This window comes from Maylandia zebra, linkage group LG10 (assembly GCF_041146795.1).
Source record: "Maylandia zebra isolate NMK-2024a linkage group LG10, Mzebra_GT3a, whole genome shotgun sequence".
NCBI lineage: Eukaryota > Metazoa > Chordata > Actinopteri > Cichliformes > Cichlidae > Maylandia > Maylandia zebra.
Genome location: NC_135176.1, coordinates 34,572,611 through 34,587,030, shown reverse-complemented (window position 1 = coordinate 34,587,030; position 14,420 = coordinate 34,572,611). Strand labels below are relative to the sequence as shown.

The 14,420-nt window shown below is 45.9% G+C and overlaps 1 protein-coding gene across 2 annotated transcripts in view; it reads right to left on the bottom strand.

The window, feature by feature from the left end:
* The window catches only part of chm (CHM Rab escort protein), a 23,701-nt gene extending 9,281 nt beyond the window's left edge, over nucleotides 1-14,420 (bottom strand). For both annotated transcript variants that reach the window (XM_024803992.2, XM_024803993.2), the window contains exons 1-11: nucleotides 14,167-14,420; nucleotides 11,414-11,480; nucleotides 11,056-11,128; nucleotides 10,840-10,964; nucleotides 10,659-10,765; nucleotides 10,538-10,584; nucleotides 10,306-10,452; nucleotides 10,064-10,180; nucleotides 7,102-7,213; nucleotides 6,781-7,003; nucleotides 1,651-1,728 (exon numbers count right to left, since the gene is read on the bottom strand). In XM_024803992.2, the coding sequence (XP_024659760.2) occupies nucleotides 1,651-1,728; nucleotides 6,781-7,003; nucleotides 7,102-7,213; nucleotides 10,064-10,180; nucleotides 10,306-10,452; nucleotides 10,538-10,584; nucleotides 10,659-10,765; nucleotides 10,840-10,964; nucleotides 11,056-11,128; nucleotides 11,414-11,480; nucleotides 14,167-14,218 (1,148 nt within the window). In that variant the 5' untranslated portion in view covers nucleotides 14,219-14,420. The remainder of the gene's footprint in view (nucleotides 1-1,650; nucleotides 1,729-6,780; nucleotides 7,004-7,101; nucleotides 7,214-10,063; nucleotides 10,181-10,305; nucleotides 10,453-10,537; nucleotides 10,585-10,658; nucleotides 10,766-10,839; nucleotides 10,965-11,055; nucleotides 11,129-11,413; nucleotides 11,481-14,166) is intronic.

Below are 14,420 nucleotides of genomic sequence, written 5' to 3'. Positions count from 1 at the left end.
GCCTTTTAGCTGCGTTAGCATTTTTACTCCACAGTCTCAGTAACGAACAACAACCAGACGGATCATCAGTCACAACGACCTGTTTCCAGCTGTAACTGAAACGTCTCTGACGTTTTCTCATCAACAAACTGATCAAACTGAAGCTCCCAGGAGGACACCATGAAACACCAGCTACACAGAACTCCATTAAGAATCTGTCTCATTTAAGGTTTTCAGCTAAACACAGTCGAGCGACTGACTGGTTACATTTGAACCAGTGCAGAATAAAAACGAGCTCCGTCATCACTGCAGGAAATGATGCGAACATCAGAACAAACAGTCCACCGACAATCTGTCTGATTTTAGCTTCATACAGTCGTCTGTGGTTCAGTACAAACACAGGAAACCAGCAGCTGACCCAGAGTAATCTGATTACTGCCGCCTGTGATTTATAACTTTAATTTACCAGGAGGGATGCTAACAGGCTAACAGGCCGTGTCTATGCGTGTGCGTGTGTGTGTGTCTGTGTGCATGTGTGACCTTCCATATACAAACCTGCCTGTCAATCAATCATTTAATCAGAAAACTGATGAGGCTGCAAACAATGATAGAGAGACACTGACAGAGAGAGAGAGAGGGAGGCGTGCAGAGAGGAGTCATCTATCAGAGAGGAGGGGGAGGAGGGAGAGGAGGAGGGGGAGGCAGCCGCGGGCTGATGAAGAGCCTCAGAGGTTAAATTATGATGTTCATTTCCTCTCCATAAATTGAATATTTTACTGATCATAAATTATCGTCCAATCACAGCTCAGCACAGGAAGGTTCCTCTCTCTCACACACACACACACAGAGTGGTTGCCGTGGCAGCCTGTGTGATCAGTGCTCTTTGTTCAGCCTTTAATTAAGTTAAAGGTTAAACACAAATGATAATAACTAAGCAGGAAGTGATTCACAGCAGCGGCCAATTAAAAGCTCCAGAAACGCTCGGGGCGTGGCCAAACCAAATGAACACACCCTGCAGTTTAGCATGATGCACACATGTGTATGTGTTACCATGGAGACAGTCAGAGGACAGGGATGTGGGGTTGATGTAAACACATATTTCCTCACCTCCATGTTTGATTTTATAACTCTGGTTTTTCTCTCTGTCAACTTTAGATTTGAAAAACTGTGAAGTATAAGAAACAAACGTTTCTCCTGAAACATCCAACCACAAACATTTAATTTGAAATGCCACAGGAAGTGCTGTTTGTATGACCAGCATGACGCGGCGCAGGTTAACGATGAGCGAGACTTTAAACAGAGCAGAGAACAGAGGGGAGGAAGCGAAGGCCAAACGCCAGCCCGACAGGAAGCTGTCAGTCACAGTCTACTCTACTGCGCTTTACTCTTTACGATTCTAGTGATGGAGTTGCTCTTGTGACCCATCCAGTGACATCACTCACAGTCTGATGACATCACACTGTCAGCTTGACTCACCTCACTCGGACCCCCAGCTGAGTAGGTACTAATAAAGTACCCAGTACCAGTACTATCAGCTATCTTAGGCAAAACACTTAAAACCAAGTCGAGCCAAGTACGTGCTGGCTGAGGTACTACATAGAGCAGTACCAGTACTACAGAATTATACAGAGCACCGACAGTACTACAGTACTGCAGGTACGGCAGGTGTACCTGTTGGAGTCCTTGTCCACGATCAGGCAGCTGACCGAGTGTCTCAGGCAGTAGATCCCTCCAAACACAGCACTCATCCTGAAACACACAACAACAAAGCAGCCAATCAGCACGCAGGAGAACATGTGACCTGTCTGTGCACAAGTATGTGGACACCACACGCACTTCCTGACCTCCAGCGAGACTTTCAAAATAAAAGTTTTATTAAGGCAGTATTAAGGATTAAGGAGCAGGATGTCCTGAGTTCAATTCCACCATCAGGCCTTTCTGTGTGGAGTTTGCATGTTCTCCCCGTGTCTGCGTGGGTTCTCTCCGGGTACTCCGGCTTCCTCCCACCATCCAAAGACATGCAGCTTGCTGGGATAGGTTAATTGGATAATCCAAATTGCCACTAGGTGTGAATGTGAGCGTGAATGGTTGTTTGTCCTTGTGTGTTGGCCCTGCGACAGACTGGCGACCTGTCCAGGGTGTACCCCGCCTCTCGCCCTATGACAGCTGGGATAGGCTCCAGCGCCCCCCGCGACCCTGAAAAGGTTCAAGGTTCAAGGTTCTTTATTTGTCACATGCATAGTTACAGTGGGGCAAAAAAGTATTTAGTCAGCCACCATAAACTCAACTCGTCGTGTTTGGAGGAAGAAGAATACCGAGTTGCATCCCAAGAACACCATACCTACTGTGAAGCATGGGGGTGGAAACATCATGCTATGGGGCTGTTTTTCTGCCAAGGGGACAGGACGACTGATCCGTGTTAAGGACAGAATGAATGGGGCCATGTATCGTGAGATTTTGAGCCAAAACCTCCTTCCATCAGTGAGAACTTTGAAGATGAAACGAGGCTGGGTCTTCCAACATGACAATGATCCAAAACACACCGCCCGGGCAACAAAGGAGTGGCTCCGTAAGAAGCATTTGAAAGTCCTGGAGTGGCCTAGCCAGTCTCCAGACCTCAACCCCATAGAAAATCTGTGGCAGGAGTTGAAAGTCCGTGTTGCTCGGCGACAGCCCCAAAACATCACTGCTCTCGAGAAGATCTGCATGGAGGAATGGGCCAAAATACCAGCTACTGTGTGTGCAAACCTGGTAAAGACCTATAGTAAACGTTTGACCTCTGTTATTGCCAACAAAGGTTATGTTACAAAGTATTGAGTTGTATTTTTGTTATTGACCAAATACTTATTTTCCACCCTGATTTACGAATAAATTCTTTACAAATCCTACCATGTGGATTCATGGATTTTTATTTCACATTCTGTCTCTCACAGTTGAAGTGTACCTCTGGTGCAAATTACTGACCTCTGTCATCATTTTAAGTGGGGGAACTTGCACAATCGGTGGCTGACTAAATACTTTTTTGCCCCACTGTATACAAGTATAACACACAGTGAAATGTAGCCTGACACGCTCCTCGACATGTGCAAAAAAATTGGGGGGGTGTAGAGGAAGAGGAAGAACATATATATTAGGGCTGCCACGATTAGTCGACTAGTCACGATTACGTCGACTATCAAAATCGTCGACGACTGATTTAATAGTCTATATATATGTATAATATATGTATATATATATGTATATATATATATACATATATATATACATATATATATATACATATATATATATATATATATATATATATGTATATATATATGTGTATATATATATGTATATATAGAAGAAGCTGACTGCACTCCACGAGCGTCTGGCAGCACAAATGAACCAGCTGCTAGTTAAGGAGAGACACCCGGAATGGCTAACCGAAGGTCGGACGGTTTTGATCCCCAAGGACCCCAAGAAGGGACCGGTCCCCTCCAACTACCGACCAATAACCTGTCTCAGTACTACATGGAAGCTCCTGTCAGGCATCATATCGGCTAAGATGAACAGGCACATGGGTCAATACATGAGCGGGACACAGAAAGGAATTGGCAAGAATACCAGAGGCGCAAAACACCAGCTACTGGTAGACAGAACAGTCAGCCGAGACTGCAAGACCAGACTGACCAACCTGTGCACTGCCTGGATTGATTACAAGAAGGCCTATGACTCAATGCCCCACAGCTGGATACTGGAATGCCTAGAATTGTACAAGATCAATGGGACCCTAAGAGCCTTCATCAGGAACTCAATGGGGATGTGGCGTACAACACTAGAGGCCAACTCCAAGCCCATAGCACAAGTCACCATCAAGTGCGGGATCTACCAAGGAGATGCTCTGTCCCCACTGCTGTTCTGCATAGGCCTGAACCCCCTCAGTGAGATCATTAACAAGACTGGCTACGGATACCGACTACGGAACGGAGCAGTTGTCAGCCACCTCCTGTACATGGATGACATCAAGCTGTATGCCAAGAGTGAACGAGACATCGATTCACTGATCCACACTACCAGGCTATACAGCAATGACATTGGAATGTCGTTCGGACTGGAGAAGTGTAGTCGGATGGTAACAAAGAGAGGGAAGGTAGTCAGAACTGAGGGGATTGAACTACCAGAAGGCAACATTGCAGACATAGAGGACAGTTACAAGTACCTGGGGATCCCGCAGGCAAATGGGAACCATGAAGAGGCCGCTAGAAAGGCTGCAACCACCAAGTACCTGCAGAGGGTCAGGCAAGTCCTGAGGAGTCAGCTGAATGGTAAGAACAAGATCCGGGCCATCAACACGTACGCCCTGCCTGTGATCAGGTACCCTGCTGGGATAATAGGCTGGCCAAAGGAGGAGATAGAAGCCACTGACATAAAGACAAGAAAGCTCCTTACCATGCATGGAGGGTTTCACCCCAAGTCCAGCACCCTGAGGCTGTACGCTAAGCGGAAGGAAGGGGGCCGGGGACTGGTGAGTGTCAGCACCACAGTCCAGGATGAGACAACGAACATCCAAGAATACATTGGGAAGATGGCCCCAACTGACCGAGTGCTCAGTGAATACCTCAGGCAGCAGAAACCCAAGAAAGAGGAGGGAGACGAGGAACCATCATGGAAGGACAGGCCCCTGCACGGTATGTACCACCGGCAGATAGAGGAGGTGGCTGATATCCAGAAATCCTACCAGTGGCTGGACAAAGCTGGACTGAAAGACAGCACAGAGGCACTAATCATGGCAGCACAAGAACAAGCTCTGAGCACAAGATCCATAGAGGCTGGGGTCTATCACACCAGGCAAGACCCCAGGTGCAGGCTGTGTAAAGATGCCCCAGAGACAATCCAGCACATAACAGCAGGGTGCAAGATGCTAGCAGGCAAGGCATACATGGAACGCCATAACCAAGTGGCCGGCATAGTGTACAGGAACATCTGTGCCGAGTATAACCTGGAAGTCCCGAGGTCAAAATGGGAGATGCCCCCAAGGGTGGTGGAGAATGACCGAGCTAAGATCCTGTGGGACTTCCAGATACAGACGGACAAAATGGTGGTGGCTAACCAACCGGACATAGTGGTGGTAGACAAACAGAAGAAGACGGCCGTAGTGATCGATGTAGCGGTTCCGAATGACAGCAATATCAGGAAGAAGGAACACGAGAAACTGGAGAAATACCAAGGGCTCAGAGAAGAGCTCGAGAGGATGTGGAGGGTGAAGGTAACGGTGGTCCCCGTGGTAATCGGAGCACTAGGTGCGGTGACTCCCAAGCTAGGCGAGTGGCTCCAGCAGATCCCGGGAATAACATCGGAGATCTCTGTCCAGAAGAGCGCAGTCCTGGGAACAGCTAAGATACTGCGCAGGACCCTCAAGCTCCCAGGCCTCTGGTAGAGGACCCGAGCTTGAAGGATAAACCGCCCGCAGGGGCGTGCTGGGTGTTATATATATATATATATATATATATATATATATATATATATATATATATATATATATATATATATATATATGTAGTATATACATTGGGTGAATGTGCAGTAGTAGCGGAAGGATAAGCAGAAGCGAATGGATGGATGGATGGAGCAGGATGTCTGATGGTGTGGTTACCGTGGTGTCTCAGCCAATTGTCTGTCTGTATTACTGGCCCCTCCCCCTCCAGCACCGCCATAGATTAATAACATAATGAAATTACAGCTGCTCCATAAATCAGAGCAAAGGGCTCTCATTAAACACACACACTCCACTCAGCTGTGAGTGAGTGTGTGTGAGAGAGATTGTGTCGACCTTCTCACGCAGAGCTAACACACACACGTAACATCAATGTGTCATCATGTGTTAATCACAGCGTGTGTGTGTTCTCATTTATTTGATGGCGAGCCAAATCACACACACAGTGCTCTGTTTTCCTTTAATCAGGAATCTGTGTGTGTGAGTGTGTGTGTAGGTGTGATAACAGCATCTGTGGGGCGATCGTGGCTCAAGAGTTGGGAGTTCGTCTTGTAATCGGAAGGTTGCCGGTTCGAGCCCCGGCTTGGACAGTCTCGGTCGTTGTGTCCACTTCACCCGTTGCCTACTGGTGGTGGTCAGAGGGCCCGGTGGCGCCAGTGTCCAGCAGCCTCGCCTCTGTCAGTGCGCCCCAGGGTGGCTGTGGCTACAATGTAGCTGCCATCACCAGTGTGTGAATGGGTGGATGACTGGATGTGTAAAGCGCTTTGGGGTCCTTAGGGACTAGAAAAGCGCTATATAAATACAGGCCATTTACCATCTGTCACATGACCTTTGACCTTTTTCTGAGCCCGCTCAGCATCTGTTTCCATCTGGAAAAAAAAAACTGCTAATGAAACTAAAATAATCACACAAGTAAAATCAGCTCATGAACCACCAAGTACAGGCTGCTGCCCCTCTGCAGGCTTCCAGAAGCTGTCCAATTAGAATGAAGTGGGCTAAAGCAGCTGCACAGAGGCCCAGCATCAGACAAAGAAAGATTATTATGACCCATGAATCATGCAGAGCTGCTCCTGCAGAAGAATAAAGAGCACAGCCGAGACTCAGATCCTCGCCTCGGATCTGACCGACGTACCTGGTTACCTGTACCCTGCTACTCATCGTGTTTGTCACTCTGGTGGCTTCATCACGTCCACGTCACACTCAATACATCAGAACTCGAACAGTTCTCGCAACAGGTGAGCTTTGGGCGACTCAGGGTGCAGAGTAGCCTGCTAGCTGAGCACAGTAGTACTCACTGACAGTAGTACTGTAATACTGGTTCTTACCTGCAGAAACACTGGGGAATCTCTCCAAGTCCGTACACAGGAAACAGAAAGGGAGTGTTGCCATAGCGACCCAGGCAGCGCAGGAAGTGGCGCGTGGAGGCGAGCCCCACCTCGGTGAGTGTGTCTTCTGTCACCATGGCAATGGAGTGAAGCAGGAAGTGCTGCAGGTTGTCGCCCAGCTGCTGCTCGCGAAGGAACTCCAAAAATGGCCGACCGTTGTAAGCTAGAGGATGGGGAGGAAGTGCATCATTACCCACAATCATCTGATGTTGGTGAGAGTGACCTTATGATGTCAGCAGGTGGACAGGTGAGGCATCTCACCTTGGTGCTCCTCCGTCTCCTCCACACAGGAAGTCAGGAAGCGCATCAACTTCCTCTTTTCAACCACAGACAGCTGACGGCTTGCAAACACGTCTGCTCTGCTACAGGGCACCTGACGGACAGGTGAGCACAGATAGGTAAACACAGTAGGGCTGCCACGATTACGTTGACTAGTCACGATTATGTCGACCATCAAAATCGTCAACGACTGATTTAATAGTCGACGCGTCGTTTGAAGCTTTGTAAGATCACAAAAGACGCAGGAATAAGTAGCAGGATTTAAGAGTGTAATACCGGACTGTGACAGAAGATGGCAGCACTGCATGTACAAGGATGCCAGCTGCCGTTAAACCCCGAAGAAGAAGAAGCAGCAGTGTCCGTTATCATAGCTGTGTCCAAATTCGCATCCTCCTGTGCCCGCATTTGTAGGCCGATTACGTAAGAGCGACACGACGAAGACGGTCCAAATTTGAAGACTCCAACAAATGCGGCCAACAAATTTGAAGGATGGGTCGGGTGTATCCTTCATGGCCCAACCTATCCCAGAATTCATAGCGCAGCCCAGCTCAGTTTCCAACAATGGTGGCAGCTAGTTAGTTTTAATATTACTCTTATTATTCTTTCTGGGTCACAAAATAAACGTTTAACATATTTTCATGGAGAATGTAGCTGTGTAAACCTCAAATATCTGCTCAGTTTATCAAGACACCGCATATTTTCAAAAGCGCTCTGACGTTTTCGGAGACGTCTGTTACCCACCAGCTCGATAGCTAGCCGGGGGCTAGGCTCGCTAGAGCCGTGAGAACACCGGACTCCCGGCAAAACGTTTTCAAACCCACCGCCGTCTTTCGCTGCTCAGGTTAAACATGATATATAAGTCACTTAGATAACTTAAAATGTTGTTGTTTGGCTTTTTTCAGTATTTTATTTGTTCCTGAGTAAATCGGTTTGGCTGAGATTAAAGTTTCTACACAGCAGAATAAACGTCAAGCAGACAGCTGATCATCAGAAGTGTGAGATGCTGGAGAATTTACTCCGGTGTCCTGTTATATTTTAGATAGCAAGGAGCAGACGGATGAGTTTATTAAACTCCACTGAGACTAGGGATGGGTATTGATAATATTTTCACGATTCCGATTCCATTTTCGATTCTTTATCGATTCTTTTTAAAAAAGGAGAACACTAAGGTCGATTAGCTCAGAGCTTTGTTTTATATCTTCTCTTTGAACAAGATAGAAATTTAGGAGTAACATGGCCTTACAAACCCAGCAGTGAGATCTTAAGAGATCCAGCCTACGGCTCTTCAATGGGGCGTCACAGGGTCCCCAGGAAAAAGATTGTAAATGTAAAATAATAAAATAAATATTCTTCTGTAGCAATAACAAAGTATAACATAAATTATTCTGTAGCAATTACACAAGAATATCCAGTAATGTCCCTGCCTACAATTAAACACATTCACTTACTGAAAATCATCTGCTGTGGCAAACGGGTGCAAGCCTTTGACCACAAACTGAGTCACTGCTCGGTGACATTCGTCTATCCTGCCTGAAAGGAGACGCTACCGGCAGACTGCAGCGAGAACTGCCAGCATCTGAGCCAGACTCTGTCTCTCTCATCATGGTCACTAAATGCACAGTAATGGCAGGTTTGTAATAAGGCAGATCGCGCTAACATAATATGCTCTGTTAGTTGATTATTTACCTGCCGCATTAACGGGAGAGGACGTGCAAACGTTACCGCTGCTGCTGGGTTGAGATTCACGAGTCCGGAATTAAAAACACGACATTCATTTAAGGTCATCGTGTGTTTTGTGAGCAAATGCTTTTGCATATTCGTAGTGTTTCCTCCCTTAAATGAAATATCTACTTTGCAAGTATTGCAAGTTGCCCTGTTGTCATCCGTTCTCGTAAAGTGTAACCAAACTTTTGAGCGTTTGAGCTGCTTAGGCGCCGTGTGGGACAACAAAGAACCGGTTTTCGATACCCATCCCTAACCGAGACAATCTTTAATAAACTATCATCTTGTCTTTATTTTTAGTTAGCACAGACCTTAAACACTTAAAGCTGTAAGCTAATGATAGTTCTATAAGAGCAGATGCTGCTGGTGCAATAAGCTGTAAGTTTTATGTCCAATGGATGATGATCTGATTACTCGACTAATTGCAAAAATAATCAGTGACTAGTCGACTCTCAAAATAATCATTTGTGGCAGCCCTAAAAACAGACAGGTAAACGCAGACAGGTAAACGCAGACAGGTAAACGCAGACAGGTAAACGCAGACAGGTGAGCGCAGACAGGTGAGCGCAGACAGGTGAGCGCAGACAGGTGAGCGCAGACAGGTGAGCGCAGACAGGTGAGCGCAGACAGGTAAACACAGACAGGTGAGCACAGACAGGTGAGCACAGACAGGTAAACACAGACAGGTAAACACAGACAGGTGTTTATTATTTATCTAATTCAGTCCCGACAGAACCTGCTAGGTTAGCTGCTGTCATCAGCGTGCAGTTTAATGGTTTGACTCTTATAAAACAGCCTGCGCAGGTCAACCAAACTTAGCTGCCCAGGCCCGAGACCACCCTCACAGACCTCTGAACAAACCCGTCTCTGACAGACGACAGACCTCTGAGCTCAGCAAAGAGAAGCCCGGTCACTGGCACCATCACCGAGCCAAACGTGGAGGCGACACAGCGGCCACTCTCACAGGTCGATGCCAAAACCATTTAAGACCTACTTCACCTCAACATTGACTTTGTTTCCTACACGAACATAGAGGAAGTAGTTCACACAGCGGTACGAGGCTGTGACCTGTCAGCTTGTGAAGAGTTTCGACCTGTCAGAGCAGGTGCTGATGTGATGACACCTGTGTTTGTTGTGTTGATTTCACTCTTCTGAGTGCGACTGTTGTTTCTGTTGTTCTCATGCAGACATGACCGACACACAGAGACAGAGCAGCTCGTACCTGCTCCACGCTGCCGTGGCGATAGGTCAGTATCCTGGTCACATTCTTGAACTCTGCATAGCGACTGACGTTTGATTTGATGAGCAGGTCGACCAATGAGCCGCGAGAGTACATGAGCTGGAGGGAGATGAAGATGAAGCAACCGGAGCTCGGGTCAAACAACCAATCAAAAAGCAGTGGGATACACCGAGGGGCACGATTGGCCGAGAGGACTGTCCTTTGTTGTGCTGATGTCATGTTACCTTAGAAACCAGGTCGATGTTGAACCGGCGTCCTTCCTTTTCCAGCTGGGTGTAGCTGATTTTCTTCCTGGTTGGCTCTGATTGGCTGGGAGGAGCAGAGGGCTGCGGCTGATCCGCTTCTGGCTCCTCCCCCTGTTCCTGAGCAGCCTGTGATTGGAGGAAGTATGCAGTTATTATTGTTCGGCCAATCAGGAATTGATGTGAATGTCAGGGGAGGGCTGCTCTTCCTCACCTGCTCGTCTCCCTCAGCGGCCTCACCTGTTTCTTCTTCTTTTGAACCTGAAAGAGCTGATTGGTTTAAAACCTGCTAATCGAAGCTCAGAGAGTCGATACAGGATCAATATAAGACAGACCTGCTGATTCGGTCTCTGATGGCTCTTTAGCAGCGTCTTCACCTGCTGCTCCAGCCTCTTCTTCTTCTGTGGTGTTTGGAGGCTCCTCCTCCTCCTCGGCTTCTTCACTGAGACGTATTGATACCTTAATCAATAAACTGATCTCTAGCTGATGTGACCTTACAGGTATGCAGGAGTTTACCTGATGTAGCAGAACACCTGCAGGTTACTGATGGAGGCGGAGTCTGAGCCTGACAGGTAGATCAGCTCCTCCCCTTCTTCCACCAAGCTTGACCGATCCTGGACCTCCTCTGACAGAGACCCTGCCTACAAACACACAGGAAACTCACTGATGACTTCCTGTTGGGCATCTGGCCCCGCCCACCAAATCAACAACCTGACAATCAGTAACTCTTACTTGATGCTCCTGTATCCAGGTGAGCAGAGCGTTGAAGGTGAAGCTTGCCCAATTGGCTGCATAGTAGCTCCGCCTAAAGACACACAGGAAGCTGTCACTTCCACAATAAAAGCATTGCTCTATGCTCTTATTCTGACACTCTGACATCAATCAATTGATCTAACTGACTGATCTATCTCTGATAAAATATTTTATTTCTGTAATGTGAAAGCGTTTCTATAGCAACGCCCTCAGTTATCAATAAACAAATACATCAATTCAGCAGATACTTATTGATTTTACCTCACCTTTGAAAACATTCTGTAATTGATAACATTGATTATTAATCAGTAAGTGTTCTTGATGAATAAGTAATGACCTGTCGACGTGAAGAACTCTCTGTCCAACTCTGGAACACGCGGCTGCCACCACCGACTCAGCAAGACCTGATCACACAATCAATAATCAATAAGCAGCAGCAGGCAACAGGAATGAGGGGACATAAGGAGAGAAAGCTAGGAAAAGAAACAAGGAGACAGAAACCAGGCCTCAGCACAACCTGCACACAAAATCTATCATCAATAATAACAGGAAAGGAAACAAGGAGAAAAGTCTAGGAGACAAAACAAGGAGAGATACCAGAGGAGGGAATGAACAAGGAGAAACAATAAGGACAGAGCAGAAGGAGAGGAGACAAAAAGACGTCTAGGAGGCACAATTAGGAAGAAAAACAAGGAAAAGAGACAAGAAGTTACATGAGAGGAGGACACAAGGAGAGAGGAAACAAGGAGACAACGAGTCAAGATAGCAGAGAAAACAAAAAGAGGAGACAAGGGGACAAGATAGGGCTGCTCAATTAATCGAATTTTAATCACGATTACGATCTGGGCTTTCAACGATCATTAAAAGTGACTGAGCCGATTATTAGCCCCTCCCTCGTGCTTTACTCTTGTGCTGCTCCATGTGGCAAATCGAGCGCACCTCTCGTTTCGAACACGTGTCACAACAATTAAGAGGACCCGAGGGAAGCTCGGAAAGCTAAGCAGAAGTTATTTGGAGAGGAGAGTGACTGCCGTTGGTTGAAAAGAGGGGTTAAAAAAAACTTCAGTGGTGTGGAAACATTATGGGTTCAGTCAGACGTGGATCAAGTAGACACAGTGTGTAAACTTTGCTACGGTGTCGTAGCTGCACCACAGAGCAACACTGCAAAGTTCACTAAACATAGATGTTTACATTTTTCATTTTTCTTGTATTGCAAACATTTGCACTGTTATTAGTATTTGCACACTATTTTATATTTTTTAAAGTCATTATTCAACACATTGTTATTGTTAACCTTTTAAAGCCGGTCAGAGCAGCACGCTCCGTTTTGTGTAACTATTTTTAAATCCCTGTAGAACCGGAACTGCGTAAGCTAGCGCAATAATTTGTTTTGCATATGAAACCAGAGGAGTTGTACTTGCATCTGATGCCATCAGCTTGTCCTCGGTCACGGTTTCCTTCCACATAAAGCTTTGCAAAAATTGCATAAAAAGCGCTTGCAGGAACAAAAACATAATATTCCAGAAACACGCTTTGCCGATCCGATCAGCTGTTCGTAACACTTCCCACAGTGAAACAGACGTCAGCGCGAACTATCGAATGTCCGCCATTTCCTGCCAGAAACCGGAAGTGACGTCATCTTCGCGGAAAATGTAGTTTTTTACTTGTAGGCCTTAAAAACCTATACTGGTGTTTTTATAAGTCATGTTTGACTTTTCTGAATAGTTTCTGGGATGCTTAGAACTCGAATTGCACTGCTGGAAATAGTTTATTTTGATGCACCTGCTGTTTTCTTTGCAAATTTGAATCATAGGATTGTTTTTTAGTTTTTCCTGCAGTATATAAAAATTGCTGTATCTCCAAAATAAAACTATGAAGACACTCAAAATTAATCCCCTGTTGTTGTAAACTATTTTTTGCATTTAAAGCTTTGAGGGATAAACCTCTTAAATTTCTCCAAGTAGAAATATATGTAAAAAAACAAAAACAAAAATGATTTTCAATTTTTTTTCTAGTTTATTGCACTTTTTTGCAATTAATGTAGTTACTATGGACTTAATGCATACATATTATTAAAATATGGGCTATAACAGTTGTATTGATGTATAACAACTTGAAATGCTCCCAATGGCACTACAACATGTAAAAAAATAATATAAGCTCTGGCGGAATTGGTTCTATGGTAGGTCTTAAAGGGTTAAATAAATATCGTCAAATAATCGAGATCTCAATTTCAGTGAAAATAATCGTGATTATCATTTTTGCCATAATCGAGCAGCCCTAGGACAAGAACCAAGGAAAGAAAACAGGGAATGGAGGAGAGGGAACAATTAGAAACAACAAGGACAGGACAGAAACAAGAGCAGGAGACAAGGAAACAAGGTCAGGAAACGGAAGAAAGGAAACAAGGAACTTGAAAAGAAAAAGGAAACAAGTAGATGAGGGAACCAAACGAGAGACAAATGAAGGACAGGAGATAAGGAGAGAAGAAGGCACTGATCCTGTATCGATCAGGTTATTGATAACATGTGATCACTTTACTACTGATAATTATGAAAGTAAACCCTAAATATTGACTGTCGATCATTAGGACTCAAAGTGGTTCAGTGGTTCTGTTCCGATACCATAACTCGATCACAGACAGCTGATTCATCCTGGCACACAAACAGTTAGCATCACGTAGCCTAGCCGTTAGCTTCCTATCCATAAGAAACAGATGGATGTTAGGAGTGCTAGCCTCTGTTAGCGGCACTGCGAGCTAACCCTGATAAAAGCTAAAGCACCTAACGTTAGCGTCAGCCCAACAGCCGCTGTCCTGCCTATTAAAGTGATCAATGAGTGATCAGACATTTATTAAAAATATCTCTTATGGGCGCTGAGTCTATGTATGTATCCAGGGGCTAACCGCTGGCCGAGGGTTAACGGCTAGCCGCTGCTATTGAAAATGCATTGGCCGTTAGCTGCAAGCTAATCCCTACTCATACCCCTGTTTTGTCCGGTTTACACCGGGATCCCGGGATGTTTCGGACCGAGCCCCGGCCACGACATGGTCCGGGATAGAAGACAGCCTAAAACCAGGTGTTGGAGTACCTGTGCCCAGAATGACCACGTCAAACTCAGACGGCAGATCCTCCGCAGCCATGTTGTTAGCAGGGAAACACAAAGTCACGTGACAGAGTTTTTTTCCTCCTTCAAATCACTGATCGATGAATTATCGAAAATAAAATTCTTCACTTATTTTCTCCCGAGAGTCTGAAAGTGTTGCATCTTTGTTCCTGTTTGTGTGACTCGTTGATGTCATCATGAAGCAGCTCTGCCAGCTGTTCCCACATCTGTGAATCAGC